Here is a 17,213-nt window from a genome sequence, read left to right on the forward strand (position 1 = left end):
TGTGAGTCCACCTGTGGTTAATTCAGTTGACTGGACATGATTTAAAAAAGTCGCACACCTGTTTATAAGGTCCCACAGGTGACAGAGCATGTCAGAGCACAAACCAAGCATGAGGTAAAAGGAACTGTCTGTAGACCTCGGAGTCTGATTAAGGTCCCTGAAGGACTCAGACCATGAGACAGAAAATCCTCTGCTCTGATGAGAGAAAGACTGAACTCTTTGGCGTCATGTTTGGAGGAAACCAGGCTCCGCTTACTACCTGGACCGTACCATCCCTACAGTGAAGCATGGTGGTGTCAGCATCATGCTGTGGGGATGTTTTTCAGCAGCAGGAACTGGGAGACCAGTCAGGGTTGAGGGAAAGATGAATGCAGCAATGTACAGAGACATCCTGGATGAAAACCTGCTCCAGAGACCTTTAGACCTCAGACTGGGGCAATGGTTCATCTCTCAGCAGGACAACAACCCTCAGACCACAGCCAAGACATCAAAGGAGTGGATTCAGGACAACTCTCTAAAGGTCCTTGAGGGGCCCAGCCAGAGCCCAGACTTGAACCCGATCAAACATTCTGGAGAGGTCTGAAAATGGCTGTGCACCGACGCTCCCCATCCAACCTGATGGAAGAGGAATGGACCAAACTGTCCAAAGTTAGGTGTGGCAACTTGTGGCATCATATTCAATAAGACTTGAGGCTGTAACTGCTATGTGTGATGTCATGTTTTTGTTTTGTTTCGTTTAGTTTTTTAATGAATTTAATCTTTAGCAAAACTTTTTTCATGTTGTCCACAGGATGTAGTGTTTAGAATTTTATGAGAAAAATGAACTTATTCCATTTTGTAATGAGGCTGTAACATAAAAGGTGGAAAAAGTGAAGCTCCGTGAGTATTCTCTGGATGCACTGTAAATTCAAAAAAAAAGAGAGAGAGAAAACAGAATCCAGCTCTCTGTCCTCGTTACTCATTTCATTTAAAAAAAATGCTCAATGGAGAATTCAGCCTTCCAGTGAAAGTGAAAAAATAATAACAAATAAATAAAGTGAAGGGTTGTCCTCAGTCTATTTGTATTTTCATTTTTTAGGATGTGCATTACGGAACTACTGCCTAACTGTCTCACATCTCTGAACTACCCCCTCCTAATTCAGCTCATCAATATTACTGCTTAAAAACCACATTTCCCATGCTCCCACTCTTTGGTCTCCTCACTCACAACAACACGAAAACCGCACACCAGTTAAAAATTACCCAAAAATCCAGCTGAGGGAAAGATGTTTTGTGTCTGTCTCCCGTTGCACTCATGTATTAAATCTTATCTGCATCTACAAACAGAAGATAAAATTGCTGCGCCACAAACGCGCAACTTTCTTCTCCCCCAAACGTGACGGAAGTTTGCAGGAAGTGTGCTCGTTAGGACATTCTTGTGAGGATTGTGAGAGGGGGGTTTATTAAGATTAGTGTCTTTATGCGTTTTCACGTGAAAGAGCCTTTATAAAGCGTCACTCTGGAGGAGACGGCGGTTCGACACACATCAGGGAAAAGATAAAAACTCAGTTCAATAAAAAAATAGTTGGAGCATTTCAACATGGCAGCGTATACATTACCGGAGGGATTCGTGGAGTTTGACATGTTTACTTTCGGGACGGCGCTTCTTGTTGGAGGTAAGTGGCGCGTGCAGGAATTCATGTTTGGGCCACATTTAAAGAGACAGTGACCTCAGAAAGCCTTTGTTAACAGAATGAAAAAACCCCCACAGTGGTTATCCTTCTCATTGTAGAGTTTGAAATTGAACAGTTTTTTGTTATTCATTTTTTTAACTCCACACAGAACTTTTGTTATTGGTCATTAAGGGCTGCGATATTTGGTATTAAGTTGCAATTGCGTGCTAGTGCTCCTACATTCTTATAGTAAACAAAGAAATGACCTCATTGATTTTTATTCAGTTTTTTTAATCGTTTTTTTTTAGTGTCAATGTACCCTTGTCTGTTAGCTTGGTTTGTTTATTGATCTGCTATGTTATAAATTGTTTCAGCTCACTCACACTTTTGATAAATAAATAAATAAATATATATATATACATAAACAGAAAAAGAAAAATATATACTGCATTGGAAGGTGATGTCTCTCCTTCTCACTTCCAGGCATGCTGGGATTCTTCCTCAATGTGATCAGCATCCTGTCCTACATCAGAGTGAAGGAGATGAGGAATCCCAGTAACTTCTTTGTCTTCAATCTCGCCATTGCTGACCTCGGTTTAAATATTAATGGACTTGTTTCAGCGTATGCAAGTTATCTCAGGTACCCAGCAGAAGACACACTAAGGGTTTATGGTGCAGTTTAGTCCTGGTGGGCTCTACATTTCTTTCTGCAGTCTAAAAATAGGCGTATGAAGTCATCGATATGAGCCTAGCTTGATAAGCTTTTGGGTTTCTTAATCCAGTACACAATCCACTTTAATCAATGTGTAAAGTTCACATTTCTTAAGCTAACCTGTTGCTCATTACCTAACAGGATCCCACTGAAAATGAAGCAACATTAGGTTTAATTTTTTGGTATCCAGTTTAAATCTCCTACACGCTGTATTTGATGCCCAACTTGGGTATCAGCAGGGCCAGATTAACCTGCCAAGGCGGCCCCGTGCTGGCCCCCCTCGTTTCTTCCCCTCATTGTGCTTTGTGTGTTGTTGTGTAAGCACAAATTGATGTGGTTAAATGAGCCATGCTAACACAGTAGAGTGAAATATTAAGTCCTTGAAAACTAACACACAGACTGTAAAGGAAGATACACCATGTTTTGTTTTGTTTTGTTTTGTCTTATTGAAAATGTAATAACATTTCTTGTAACACCACATGCAGGTGACATTTCTCTGTAACTGAAGTTCTGCTGTGTTTTCCAGATATTGGCCGTTTGGTGTTGAGGGATGTAACTATCACGGTTTTCAGGGGTTGGCATCAATCCTGGCGTCCATCTGTTTCTTGGCTACTGTCGCATGGGATAGATACCACCAGTACTGCACCAGTGAGTTCCAACACATCACCAGTTTTACCAGTGAGGGGGAGAAAAGATGAAGCCACTGAACAGAGAAGAAAAATACTGTCCTGTTTAAAGTTTTGGGATCAAACAGAAAAAGTTTGTTAAACTAAAGAGGTACTTTGAATGAATAAAATACTCAAACGATTCTGACATTTTCTGAGCAGCTATTGTACAAAAAAGTTGACAACGTAAAATAATCCACAGATAAATTTTGTGTGACACACGGAGAATGATCCCCACCCGCATTCAGCTTCCAATAGAACAGTGTTAGGGTCTTTCAGCCTCTTTCTGTAGGGGATATAAATGTTTACTCCCGCAGCTCTTGTATTAAAGTCTTCAACAGGACTCAGTCACAGCTGATTCCTCTTCCCATCCAAATGACATGAAATGTAATTTCTCTGCAGGACAGAAACTTTTCTGGAGCACAACTCTGACCATGTGCGGCCTCATCTGGGCCATGGCCATTTTCTGGGCTGCTATTCCTCTCATGGGATGGGGCGTCTATGACTTTGAGCCAATGAAGGTTGGCTGCACACTGGACTACACTAGAGGAGACAGGTAAAGTGATGCTAAGAAAAGCAGATATTAACAGTTTTTTAACAAACTATCAGCATATTCCAAATGATCCTCCTCTTGTTGATATCTTCTCATGCAGGGATTATGCCACATACATGCTCTCTCTGGTGGTGTTCTACCTGATGTTCCCAGGTTTCACCATGTGGTCCTGTTACGACGCCATTTACAGGCACTTTAAGAAGATCCATCACTACAGGGTAACAGAGCTGAAATTTTCCCACAATACCTTTAGAGAGAAGTGAAGCCATAGGTGATTTCCTGTTAAATGACCCTCGAGCACTCACATGTCTGTTTTAGGACATGGTCACACTGGCCAGCCGTACCGTGCCTAAGCACGCTTCAGCCCTAAAGCACGTTTGGAATGGCCAGTGTGACCGCAACCATACTGTGCTCAAGCACGATTCGCTTCTGTGCTTCGGCATGCTTCGGAGAGGTGGGCTTCAGCACGGTTTACTTCATGCACAAGCATGCGGACAGCGCGTGCGATTCATAACATATGATCGCCGCGACAATCTCTCGACAGTCATTTTAAACAAAGCAGGGGTGTTAGAGGGCTGTGTTGGGTGAAAACGAGATGAGATCGCGCTTCATGTAAGCAGATGCTTCACGATGACGTAGGTGGGTCATGCGATCATGTGATACCCACTAAAGTCTGGTTCATACAGGGGCAGTGTGATCGCTGGCCGTACTCTCCAGCTGGGGAACAGCGTTGCGGGGGGCAATCGTGCTTAAGCATGGCACGGTTTTGATGGCCAGTGTCACCGCGCCCTTTGTTTTCTTTGGTACAACTACGTAAAAAAGAAAAACAAACAAAATGAACTGTTTTTCTGATCTGACAGATGTGCAAAAGATAAGACAGCTTTGGTAACAGAGTTTAAGAGACATGAAAACTGAACTGAACTGAATTGAACCAAAACAGTTAATTGCGTGATGCTGCTTTAATGTCTGTGGAGTAAATAGAAGTAACAGCGAGTGGCATGCACAGACTTTTTGAGGGGCAGGGGCGAAAAGAACAAAAGGGTTTGGGTACAGCATTTTTTTGGCCACCCAAGAGGGCAGTTGTAGTTTTCCAACCAGGTGGGCACTTTGGCATACATTTTGCCACTGAGGTTTGCCAAGGAGGTTAACCCCCCACTCACCCCCTTTTCACACCATTTGATACAGCTTGGCTTAACATTGGGACTCAAAACAGGTGGAAACAGCTAGCTTGGATCTGTTTAATAAATAAACTTCTCCAGGAGTTTGCTGGTGTTATTTTCCCATGATGCATTGCGGTTTCCCTTTGCAATCTTAAGCAGTTTTATATATCTCGCTTTTTTTAGACCTATACCAATACGAGTACTCACCAATGCTGAGTACTGATACCACTAGTACTTTTGATACATAAAATTTCAATTAAGAGGGACAGATCATTTCTAAAAAAGACAGCACAGTCACTCCGCCATTCAGTTCAAAATAAAACAAATAAATCTCTTTGACTTTATGATGTGTTTTTAGTAAATTAACAAAAAGTGCAAAAAAAGAAAAGAATCAACAACTAACAACTGTCAGAGTTTAAGGGTTTTGTTTTTAATAAACTGACAGTGCAGGTGCAAAATAAAACAGTTTACCTGTTAACCCTCCCTGGTTCATTCATTTTGTCTGAACAGGACCTGCTGTGGTGTCAAACCGCAACTGCAGCAATGTAGCGCCAACTACTGGCAAAAAGGACTTAGTCAAAGCAAGATTTTTTGCTTTGAGTATTGTCTGCTGGTATCTGCAGCCTTTACGAGAACTGATACCTTGAAATAAGGCTGGTATCGGCTTAGTACTCGCCCATCCCTAGTTTTATTAGCAACTGTTGACTATTTATGTTTGTTGGTGGCGGAATAAGCTGTATGGCATTGTCAGAGAGGATTTGGCAACCCAAATACTCAGCCCAAGGGGTCGGTAAAAATATTTATTAATCGATGCATTGCAATATTTCTCTGCCCAATTTATTATTGATTCAACAAATCCTCTGGATTGGTTTACCTCCTGGCCAGTGGGGGGCGCTGTGTGAGCGTTATTCGCATAGTATGGACAGAGGCTGCGCTAGACCAAACAACTACAAGATGGCAACCAAAGCAAGCAGCAGCATAAAAACTGTCAACAGAAACTCTGATCATTTGTGTATTTCTACTTCTTACTGAATCGACATTGAAGCTTTTAAAACAATACTGAATGGAATCTAAATTGAATTGAATCGAGAGGTTCTTAACATCACCCAGCCCTACTCAGCACTCATCTCGCTGCACAACTTGAACGTTTTCAGAGTTGCCTATCAAACACTAAACGAGAAAATTAAAACATGTTTGGATCTCTTCTCTTTTTTTCAGTTCAACACCAGTTTGCCTTTGAGGGTGCTGTTGATGTGCTGGGGTCCATATGTCATCATGTGTGTCTACGCCTGCTTCGAAAACACCAAACTGGTTTCTCCAAAGTTGAGGATGGTGAGTAATCATTTCTTGGATAAAGATTATTTTGGTGTTTATTAAATTCCAAATAAAGTGATTTTCGGTAATCAAGTAGGAATTTAAGCTTGTCTGAAATCCTGTCTGAGTTTTTAACCTCTGTGTTTTATGCCTAGTACTCGTGAGGTTGCTGTTCCATTCCTGATAGAAATAACGGCCAACTTAACAAAAACAAAACCACATTTTTATCAAACTTAAGAATTAATTTCTTGATATTAACCTTTGTTTCTGATTACAGGTGCTTCCAGTCCTCGCAAAGACAAACCCCATCTTCAACGCTCTCCTCTACACCTTTGGAAATGAGTTCTACCGAGGCGGCGTGTGGCACTTCCTCACCGGACAAAAGATTGTTGATCCGGTTGTGAAGAAGTCGAAATAAAAGGAAAACCGAGGATGTTCTGGCAAACATCCGCTGTCGTCAGTTTATCTTATCGTAGCATGGTTATAGACTTTGGTAATGTGTTGTTCACAGAAATGAGCGATGAGATGACAGCTCAGTTTTAAACACGACGTCTGCTGTAGCCTCAGAGTCAGTTTGTGTTATTCACAGATTTTCATAAACTTTTTTTGTTTCAGAAAATTGTTTTTACAGCTCAGCCGTCCACGTTAGCGCCCAAACAATAAATGCATTGTGTTGCCACTTTTATGACTCCCTCTGTTCTATCCTATTAAGGCTTTTTCACCTGAATAAGTGAGCCGGTGTAAGTAAGACGCCTGATTTCAACAGTGCACCAGCCGTCAGAGACGTCCTCTCACGACACGGCTGTCTCCAGCTTCGACTAAGCTGATTAATCGATTGTGTTTTTGTTAGGAAGACAGTTTGAGGTGATGTAACGGCTATTTTAAGAGAGGAAACATTCACTGTGCTAAGACGCTATTATGCAATTATACTGGTGGCAACACCTCAGACAAACTCGTTGTGTTTCTGAGTATTCGGTTATTTAAATGCACAGACGGATCGATAAAGAAGCAGGTATTCTGGTGGTTTGTTTGGTCTCACTTTGTAGAGCTAATTAGAAAAACTTCATGGAGCTGGATCAGTTTTATTTTAGTCCAATCTTTTATTAGAGCAGTCAGATATCAAATATAGAAGATCTACTTCAAAGTCAAAATAAATTAGCCACATTAAAGAAAAGCACAGAGAAAAACACTCTGAGTGAATAAAAACAAACACTCCAGAAATAAACCGGTCTATGTCACACTAACCTACGAAGCAAATGACGTCTCCGCCAGCAGGCGTCAGCAGGTGAAATCCTCTCAGTGTCAGAGACAGCCCACCTGATCAGAGGAGGGAGAGGAGGAGGAGGAGCAAGCCAAAGCAGCCCTGTGAGCCTCCAGGAGATCAAAACACAAGGAGACATTATTGAATTGCAGAGTCACTCACTGGTGTTCAGCAAACACGATTCATTCTGAAATAATGGCTTTAGATTAAGTGAGACTAGGATTAAAAAATAAATAAATAGAATGAAACTTTATTTTTTCTGGGAATAAGGTGGGACATTTGTAAACAGAAAAATCATTTCAAGTGCACACAGATCAAAATTTTAAGACCAATAGAAAAATTGCACAAATTAATATTTCAAGCACTGTGTGATCTTAGAAATGTTTCTAAGGAGAGTATCAAAATTTAATATGAAAAGACACTCGTAAGAGAAAAACCTGAACCTTGACGTCCTGATGGCTCCAACGTTACTGACATGACCAGGAGATCCCACTGGAGATGTTTTCACGGCGGCACAGTGGAGGGGGCGCCATCATGATCTGGGGCTTTTTCCTTCAATGGACCAATGGAGCTTCAGGTTGGTCAGGGGCGTCAAACGGCGGCTGGTTCTGTGGAGATGTTGCAGGGGGCCTCCTTCATGACTGAGGGCCCTGGTCTGTGTGGGAATGACTGGGTTTTTCAACAGGACAACGCTGCAGGTCACAATGGGCGCCTGACAAAGGACTTCTTCAGAGGAATCAGCTCACTCTTTGGACCATCCTGATGTTCCCCTGATCTAAATCACTCTGACAACATTTGGGGATGGATGGAGAGGGACGTTTACAGAAATGGACATCAGGTCCAGACAGAGGAAGATCCTCCATGAAGACATCTTCACCACTTGGAGAAAAGTTCCTACAGCCTCCTGGAAACACTCACATCAAGTGATCAACAAGAACAGACGAGCTCCTCATCAATCAGTCCTTTTCTCAAACTTTTAGGCTTTTAAGATTTTTTTAACTGAGGTTTTTCACTTCTGATCAGCTGATAAACAGCATGTTTCACTTCAACCATTTTTCAATAAATTGCTTACTCATTTTTGTCTCACTTCCATTTCTTTTTTTTTTGTATATTGAAACTCTTAGAACTTTTTTAAGATCCAACAGTGCAAAATGTAAAATTCTGTAATTTTTCGGCTGGTCTTAAAATTTTGATCAGGTGTGTATGAACCGTATGACTCAATGCTATAGATTATTTTGATGTACTAATGTGTTTTTGATGGCTCGTTAGCTTGAGGCTCTTTTTATGGAGTGAGGGACCTAAACCACTGAGCTGTACTGGAGCTCCCTTGCCGCTGTCTTTTGATGAGGACCCATCAAAAGACAGAGGCAAGGGAGCTCCAGTATGATACGTCACCTTAGCGAACACTTTGGTGATTATTACATGAATTTTGATGAGATTCTGAACTATAATTCATGTACCCCAGAGAATAAATCCCTGTCTTTTTTTTTTCTTCAAAATTACAGTTGAGTTAACACTGGAGATTAAAGTGAAATATTGAAGGAACTATTGCAAGGATTCGTTGGACAGATGGAAGTTTTACAATCAATCAATCAATCTGCCAAACCAACTATAAAGATCTTTAGAGGCATAATTAAGCACTGTGACTTATCCAAGTAGTTTGTGGTCTTCTTTGGGAGTCATTGGATAACAGGTTGAAAACAGGTTGCTGTCTTTTTTTTTTTTTTTTTTTTTTTTGTTTGTTTGTTTGTTTTAAATGATGGGTTGCCGTTGAAGCAAGTTGCACTAAAAGTGCACTCAAAAAAAAAAAAAAAAAAAAAAAAGAGTAATCATTTTGACTCTTTAAATTGGTCAGACCTGAATCTTGGGATGAAGATCAATCATCCGTCAGAAACGTTCACAGATAGGAGAACAGCAAAAAAAAAAAACAAAAACAAAAAAAAAAAAACAACTCAGTCCTATGACCAGGACACCTTTTGAGACTTAAATGATGCAGCTTTAAGGTCTGTCTATTTCATTCATGAACACAAGGGGCCAGCGCTCCACGTCCAATCCTTGATTCGAAAGTGCGAAGTAGCGGGAAGAGTCATAACTAATTGGGGAAACATAAATAGACATTAAACTAGCATGCTGTTGTTAGCATTAGCAGCCTCCAGGAGCTGTTAGCAGGACGGTTAACTTTTGCTGAACAAAAAAAGACCGCTGTGCCTGAAGCACCCACCTTAGCTCTCCTCATTAGCAGGCACTAAGTGGTGGGCACTGGGCATAATCATCTCCTTCCTAATAAACTCAAGCAACCAGGAAACTTTCTCCGGGAAGAAAAGGACTCCAACAGATTAGCATCAAGTTCTTGGAAGAAGTTGTCCCCTCTGACTGATTAGGCCTTCGCTCAAAGGGACCACGGTGATTACACGCCGCTGTGTGCGGACTAGTGATCTAATTCAGTCAGAGGTGAATATAGCTACAACAATAATAGCAACAAGCTAACAGGAGGACCGGGGAATGACACATCACAGACAAACACAGCGTCTGTAATGCTTTGTTCATTCTGACCATGACAAAGCGTCAACACGAGGGGGAGGGGGTCCTAGCTGTGCTTTAATAATAATACTAAGTGTGTTTAATATAATACTTCTGACAGACAGCTGGAGTGGAAAAAAAAAGAAAAACATCTGTTGTGGAAAAACCTTACTCAGCATAAACAGGAGGCCTGCACACATGTTTGTGCACGTGTGACATGTTTGGAGAGATTAAGTGAATCAGGGTCAGATTTTAACCTTAAGAGCATAAAATCACAGAGGGGTGTGGCCAGGAATTTAGAAACATAGGGGCGAGTGTAACCAAACGCACTTAACGACCTTCACTATCAGGAGGGAAAAGTGTATTATTATTATTATTATTATTATTATTATTATTATTATTATTATTATTATTATTATTTATTTGTTTATTTATTTTTGTTTTCTTATCACCTTGTAAGAGGAGTTTGGCTGAAAATCTTTTAAAATAAAAGGTTATTTAAATGATTTTGAACGGTACTTTAATCAAGCATGTGAAGAAAATATTAAAAAAGATAATTAAAGTGTTTAAATAGTTCAAAGTTAAAGCTGGGAAAAGAAAAAGGGTCAAATGGACGCTAAAAAAATTAAAGGAAGATAAATCTCTCTTTTTTTTTATTCTATTGGTGACATTTTATAATCTTTCCATGTTTTTAAAATTCACAAATTTAAAGAAAATATATTAGAGACTCAGCAAAACCTCTATCCTTGAAGATAGCATTATGGTTTAACTTTAAAAAACATAATAAAAACAATGTACATTCATCATTTTGAAACTCAATACCATATAGTTTCTGTATCGAGTGTTCAGTATAAATGCTGTTCACTGCTGCTGGATTAAATCTTTGCAAAAAATCATAATGCGTAAGTGTTTTTAAATGATGGATAATGCCTGAAGATCATAATCTCTTTGAGTGCTTGATATCCTCTTCAGAGCTACAGTTTGGGGAAGAAAACACAAACAGATGTACGAAACTTTACTGGGTAAAAGTTGAAACTCAGAGGTCATGTAAGGAGGATGGTGTTGCGTAAAAGGTAATGATTAACTTTGAAAAACAGAGCAGCTAATGTTGAATTGTGTTTTTTTTTTTAATGATTAGTGTTGTCTCAAGTTCATGTTGCAGCTAGCCGAGGTCAAAGGTGAAAACTGTTTATCATGAGACTGAAATTTGAAGCAAACTGTCCACAGGTCAGGTGGGTTGGCATGGGGAAAGCAGACATGTCACATGATAAAAACAAAGACACATGTCTGCACATGAGCAACCTTTTTGAACCAGTATGACCTGACATTTGACTTTTAACTGAATCACAAATGACGAAACATGTCTTCAGTGGATTTATCTGGAAATAGTTTTTAAAGGGCTGATGTGAGGGTGTAATCCAGACAATTCAGTCTCTTATCCTAACACAGCCTCTGTCCTCCCTCATTTGTTCATTATCTCCTTTGTTGTCTTCCCTCCTGAGGACAAGGCATTGTCTTTATTTGAACCTGAGGACAGAGCTGATACTTTGAACTCTGTCCTGGAGGTGATGAGTCAGCACAGACTCTCCCACAGTCTCAGCTCACATTAGAATTTAAAGATACAGTAAAATAAAAACTGCATGAGATGATAACAGAGAGTGTGTTGATCTGCTGCCTCTGCCTCTGTGCCAGGCCTCTCTCATTAGTGAAATTGGGCACTTATTTCCTGTGGTGTGTTAATCCTCTGCGTGGTGTATTAATGTTGCCATTTCTGCATCAAATTATCCACAGAACATGCTGGAAACACCCCTCTGCTCTCACTGTAATCATCCTAAGTGTTGATATCAACGAGTAGAAAAAAAGAGGACACCATGCTGCTGCACAGACAGTTTCAGTATTTCAAAATGCAGGACCAAACATTCACATTAAAAAAATGTTGTCATTTAGTGCAGAGAAGGAGAAATGATCACATGTTTCTCAGAGGTAGAAAAGTGGATCAAATCTGCTTTTACCATATGATGATGGGGACAAACAGACAGTACTGTACAGGGTCAACTTAAGGACTACGGAGGGCTATGATGGCCTGTTTGTAATTTATAAAATTGGTGCTCGCTCACATAAAGTTGTTTCAAAAATAAAAACTGTAAACTTGCTTTATTTGTGTTTTTTTTGTTTTTTTTTTTACTTTTCTCAAACTTCTTTTATTGCTCGATATTTATTGTTAAGAATTAAAAAACATAAATGTTTATAATTTAATGAAAAGTGTTTCACTACTTCTTATCCTGTTGTTCACGTTTTCTATGGCTTAGGCATCAACTGGTGTATTCTGGGTATGCTGATTATATGTTATTCCAAAGTCTTCAGTGCCCTCTGCTGGCTAACAGGGAGTAACTGCAGTTTAAATTGAAATAAACGAATACAACATTTTACGCTTTATTTTTATTATTATTATTATTATTATTATTATTATTATTATTATTATTATTATTATTCATAGTAGTAGTAGTAGTAGTAGTAGTAGTAGTAGTAGTATGAGTGATAAAAAATATCAATAGTAATATTTATTTATTTATTTATTTATTTATTTATTTATTTATTTTAAAAAGTTTTTTTTTTTTTTGTTTGAGGCCATTAGAAAATTATGTAAACTTTAAATGAGAAAATAATTAAATTTAACCCAGCTAAAAGCAAAAGTAAGAAAACATTAAGCAGGTATAAATGTAAATCATAATTTTGTAAAGAACATTCTGAAACTGTTCTGCACCTGTTTCTGTCCTGCAAAAACTGTTGTTGGAGCATTAATATAGTTTATTAGAGAGTAATTCTCTCTCTCTCTTTCTCTCTCTCTCTCTCTCTCTCTCTCTCTCTCTATATATATATATATATATATATATATATATATATATATATATATATATGTGTGTGTGTGTGTGTGTGTGTGTGTGTGTGTTTATATATATGTGTGTGTGTGTGTGTGTGTGTGTGTGTGTGTGTGTGTGTGTGTGTGTGTGTCTATATATATATATATATATATATATATATATATATATATATATATATATATATATATATATATATATATATATCATCACTACAAAATTAATCACAGAGATTGTTTTTAGGTAAGAAAAACACAGGTCTCTCGTCAGCCAGCGTAGAGTTGCCAAAGATAAATCTGGTCATGCCTGACCCAATCAGAAAGTTAATATTACTTAGAAACTCCTCTCAGTCCCTCAGAAAAATTGTAAGATGGCTTATCAATTGTGTGTGTATTTGAGGTGTAGGCAGGGATGGGTACCAAATTAGGTACTTCTATAGGTACCAACCAAATTCTGTCAAGAGTACCGGGTACCTATTCATGTATGACCAAAAGGTACCATGTTTAGGTAGCCTACCTAAATGTATCCTTGTGACTGTGAGGCAGTGGAAGAGTAGGTGATTTTCCATGCTGGATATGAACACAGCATTGCAAGGTTATATATTGAAGAATAAATATGTTAAATTGATTTTTTTTTTTACATTTTATTGTCAAACAAATTGATATTTTTACTACACAAACACAAAAGTACCCAAAATTGGTTCCGTTGAGTACCGGTACTGATTGCCAGGTACCGGGTATCGTTTCAAATGTGAAAGGTGGCCAAAAGCGTATACTAAATGTAACTGCAGAACTGTGTATTTGTAGATTTTCACCACAAGGTGTCGCCAGTGTCTCTTGTAACTTCGTTGCTCCGTGAGGGACAGCTCCATATCACGACATGGGAAATGCGCACGATGGCTCAGCTGTCATAATAATACACACTTTGATTTTTATGATTTGGTGCCTCCCGAAATCAAAAAGAACTGAAGAGTTTATTTTAATTAAAAATAAATAAATAAATAAAAAATGCTTCTCTCTTCTATTGGGGTTTTCCGTGTTTGAGGAGCTGTCCAATATCCGTGGTGCTGAAATCTCCCCAGCTCCAGCAGCAGTTTTACAGAGCTGATAAAGTACATCACGAGCTTTTGGTAGCATTAATTTTCTGACTGTGCTGCTTAAACATTATTGTGACATTAATATTTGAATCTCTATCAATAAATTTGTATGAACACTTTAAGCCAGGAGTCAAATTTGTTGTTTTTTCTCAGGGCACGTACTCTATGCTATTGTGTCTCCTCGTTGTTTTTTTCTTTAAGTTTTATAAACACCGGATATATTCACTTAAGTGTTTGATTTCTGTTCTTTAAGCTGTGCATGTGTGTGTGAGTGTCTTCAGCTTTGTGTGAAGGAACACTGAACAACAACACCAAAGTACAGAGTAGCACACTGTACCTAAAGAATAAGAAATGCTTTTTTTCTTCCAGGCTCTTGCATGGGGCTCGTGCTGTGGTGCTCTCCGGCTCTTATTGGCTGAAGTGATTGCTGCCATGGTTGGGAAAATTAACATAAAAGAGGCAAGTGGCGAAGGGATCCACTTGGGGGCAAGCTGGTGGTGCGTCACAGCTCTTGGTGAAAAGAGGAGACAAAAAAGAGGGACTAAAATAGCGCCCAACCTTCGGGTTAATGTGCACCAATGGCCACGAAGCCACTCCTGGACTGGAAGCTGAGCGCTAAAGTGCCACAGGTGACGGGATGCATGGACACAAGGAAGACAGGGATGGTGCGTCCTAGGTGTTGCAAATAAACAAGGAAAAAAAACACTCGAAACAAATTCTGCAATGTAAGATTTCATGATCTGAAACCTCTTTTTCTGCACGGCGCAGAAACTCAACGCTTTCATCACGTCACTTCTTGGGAGATCAAGGAACAGCATTGGGATGTGGCTGAGGCGAGGACAAGTTGAGGAAGCTGAGGAAAGAAATCTTCACCGATGAGGCAGCCAAGTTCCTCTTCTTCGCCTCTCCCTTTACGCACAGGCGAGGTGAGGACGGAGAGCATCACATCAAGGTAAAGGAAGCACCAATGAGTCATCCGAGGTGCTGAGAGCGCGGCAGCACACGGGACAAAGCACAAGTACAATTTTTTAAATCGTGAATCTTTGTATTTTTCAAAACAAAAAGCACACCATGGATGAAGAAGGAGGATCATCCGGGCTGGCCAAATCAGCCGCGGTCAAACTATCTGAAATGGGAGAGAGAACCAAAAAACTAGGCACCGCCATGAAGGATCCTCACCAGCAGAGACGGATCATTTTAGTGATTGTTTGCGTGGCACTCCTGCTGGACAATATGCTCTACATGGTAATCGTGCCAATTATCCCGGACTATCTTGCAGATCTGGAGAGTGAGCAGTCAGAGCACGTCCACGTAGTGATGCACCCCAACTCTTCAACCAACAGCACAACCCTAGACAAAAGCACCAAGGACAATTTAGACGTCCAGATAGGAGTACTTTTTGCGTCCAAAGCCATCCTGCAGCTCTTAGTGAACCCGCTCTCCGGGACTTTCATAGATCGGGTTGGATACGACATTCCACTTTTAATCGGACTCAGCATCATGTTCTTCTCCACCTGCGTGTTCGCGGTCGGGGAGAACTATGCCACGCTGTTCTTCGCCAGAAGTTTGCAGGGTCTGGGCTCTGCGTTCGCGGACACCTCCGGGATCGCGATGATAGCAGACAAGTACACAGAGGAGGCGGAGAGGAGCAGGGCGCTTGGGATCGCTCTTGCGTTCATCTCGTTCGGGAGCCTGGTGGCGCCTCCCTTCGGGGGCGTCCTGTACGAGTTCGCGGGGAAGAAAGTTCCCTTCATCGTGCTCGCGTGCATCTGCCTGGCGGACGGCTTTCTGCTGCTCACGGTCATCAAGCCGTTCTCCAACAGGACTAGAGAGAACATGCCGGTGGGCACCCCCATTTACAAACTCATGATCGACCCCTACATAGCTGTGGTGGCCGGGGCGCTCACGGTGTGCAACATCCCCCTGGCCTTCCTGGAGCCCACCATAGCCAACTGGATGGAGACCACCATGCACTCCACTCAGTGGGAGATGGGGCTCACGTGGCTCCCGGCCTTCTTCCCGCATGTTCTCGGTGTATACATCACAGTTAAACTAGCAGCAAAGCACCCAAACTTGCAGTGGTTTTACGGAGCTCTAGGTATGGTTATCATAGGTGCAAGCTCCTGCACAGTCCCCGCATGCAAAAGTTTCGGGCAGCTCATCGCGCCTCTGTGCGGCATTTGCTTCGGCATAGCGCTCGTAGATACCGCGCTGCTGCCCACACTCGCCTTTCTAGTCGACGTGCGTCATGTTTCAGTGTATGGAAGTGTTTACGCTATCGCAGATATCTCTTACTCTGTCGCTTATGCCATGGGTCCTATAGTAGCAGGACAGATCGTGCACAATCTCGGCTTTGTGCAGCTCAATCTGGGCATGGGTCTCGTCAATGTGCTTTACGCGCCAGCTCTGCTGCTGCTGCGCAACGTGTGCCAAATGAAACCGTCCTACTCAGAGAGGGATAACCTGTTAGAGGAGGCTCCGCAGGGGCTGTACGACACTATCAGGATGGAGGAGAGGAGGGCGAAAAAGAAGGGCTACAGTACTGCAGGAAACTGTTTGTCAGTAGATGAAAACGGGTTCGATCCCTTCAAAGCACAGCGGTCCATGTCGGAGGAGTCATCCGGTCCGGAGTTCACTTAAACCGGCCTCTCTCTGACTGTGCCCAACCCTGATACATTCCCCCTGGAGAGATTCAGACAGGTTAAAGTCTAGTTATTTTATGTAAGTACCGATGTGCAATATCAACACCCAATCACCAAAATCATGATTGTGTGACACGTTCTCCAAAGTTTTTCTTTCTTTTTCTTTTCACTGTGATTTTATTGTGTCCAACAAGTCTGTGTAGTCTGTCATGGACGTGTATCTGGAGTTTTGTGAGAGATTTATCAGCTACTGTTGAATCTGTGTGTAACAATGACTATTGTAAAAAGATATAAATAGATTAACGTGCGTACAAGAGTATATGGGACCAAGTATAAGCAGCACATTTCCCCCTCTCTCACAAAAATAGCCTCTATTTTTAGTCTCTGAGAAAACTTTTTTTACTCGCACATCAAAGGCCTGAGTTCTTCTTCTTTGGTTCAAAATGAGGGAGTTTAAACTTTGCAACAAGTGGGGCCTGTATGATTTTCATCTCTATGTTTTCTGTTGGAATCTATAAATGTATCATAATAAATGGATTTTGTACATATGTGGATACATGCACAATGTAAATTGTTGAAGCATAACGTGGACCTCTATGACAGGGTGTGAGTGTGTATATGTGTGCGCGCGCGCGTGTGTAACGTTTGAAGCATTTTGTCAAAAAGACGTAGCTAATAAAGTCTCCTGAAGATGAAGAAAATATGTATTCATTTATCAAGTGTCGTTTTAATAAATCTCTGTTTGGATCTGTGTGACGG

At 40.7% G+C, this 17,213-nt stretch overlaps 2 protein-coding genes across 2 annotated transcripts; both read left to right on the top strand.

Moving 5' to 3' along the window:
* Positions 1-1,283: 1,283 nt before the first annotated feature.
* rgrb (retinal G protein coupled receptor b) lies at positions 1,284-6,730 on the top strand. The gene is made up of 7 exons (XM_074663441.1): positions 1,284-1,655; positions 2,136-2,292; positions 2,891-3,012; positions 3,432-3,585; positions 3,683-3,800; positions 5,961-6,074; positions 6,334-6,730. Exons 1-7 carry the CDS (start codon positions 1,580-1,582, stop codon positions 6,472-6,474), a joined length of 882 nt encoding a protein of 293 aa, XP_074519542.1. The 5' UTR covers positions 1,284-1,579; the 3' UTR covers positions 6,475-6,730.
* Positions 6,731-14,306: 7,576 nt separating this feature from the next.
* slc18a3b (solute carrier family 18 member 3b) lies at positions 14,307-17,204 on the top strand. The gene is made up of 2 exons (XM_074663424.1): positions 14,307-14,477; positions 14,581-17,204. The coding sequence occupies exon 2, from the start codon at positions 14,884-14,886 to the stop codon at positions 16,450-16,452; it is 1,569 nt and encodes a 522-aa protein (XP_074519525.1). The 5' UTR covers positions 14,307-14,477; positions 14,581-14,883; the 3' UTR covers positions 16,453-17,204.
* Positions 17,205-17,213: the final 9 nt, after the last annotated feature.

This window comes from Halichoeres trimaculatus, unplaced genomic scaffold, assembly GCF_033239565.1.
Source record: "Halichoeres trimaculatus isolate MK-OKI-2021-1 unplaced genomic scaffold, fHalTri1.1 fHalTri1_scaffold_23, whole genome shotgun sequence".
NCBI lineage: Eukaryota > Metazoa > Chordata > Actinopteri > Labriformes > Labridae > Halichoeres > Halichoeres trimaculatus.

What these genes read in the sequence shown, in the direction of transcription:
- slc18a3b (XM_074663424.1), top strand. Translation starts at nt 14,884, where the DNA reads ATGGATGAAGAAGGAGGATCATCCGGGCTGGCCAAATCAGCCGCGGTC.
- rgrb (XM_074663441.1), top strand. Translation starts at nt 1,580, where the DNA reads ATGGCAGCGTATACATTACCGGAGGGATTCGTGGAGTTTGACATGTTT. An exon ending in AGAAGATCCATCACTACAGG is followed by an intron (nt 3,801 to 5,960) that starts GTAACAGAGCTG and finishes TCTTTTTTTCAG; the next exon opens with TTCAACACCAGTTTGCCTTT. An exon ending in TTTCTCCAAAGTTGAGGATG is followed by an intron (nt 6,075 to 6,333) that starts GTGAGTAATCAT and finishes TTCTGATTACAG; the next exon opens with GTGCTTCCAGTCCTCGCAAA.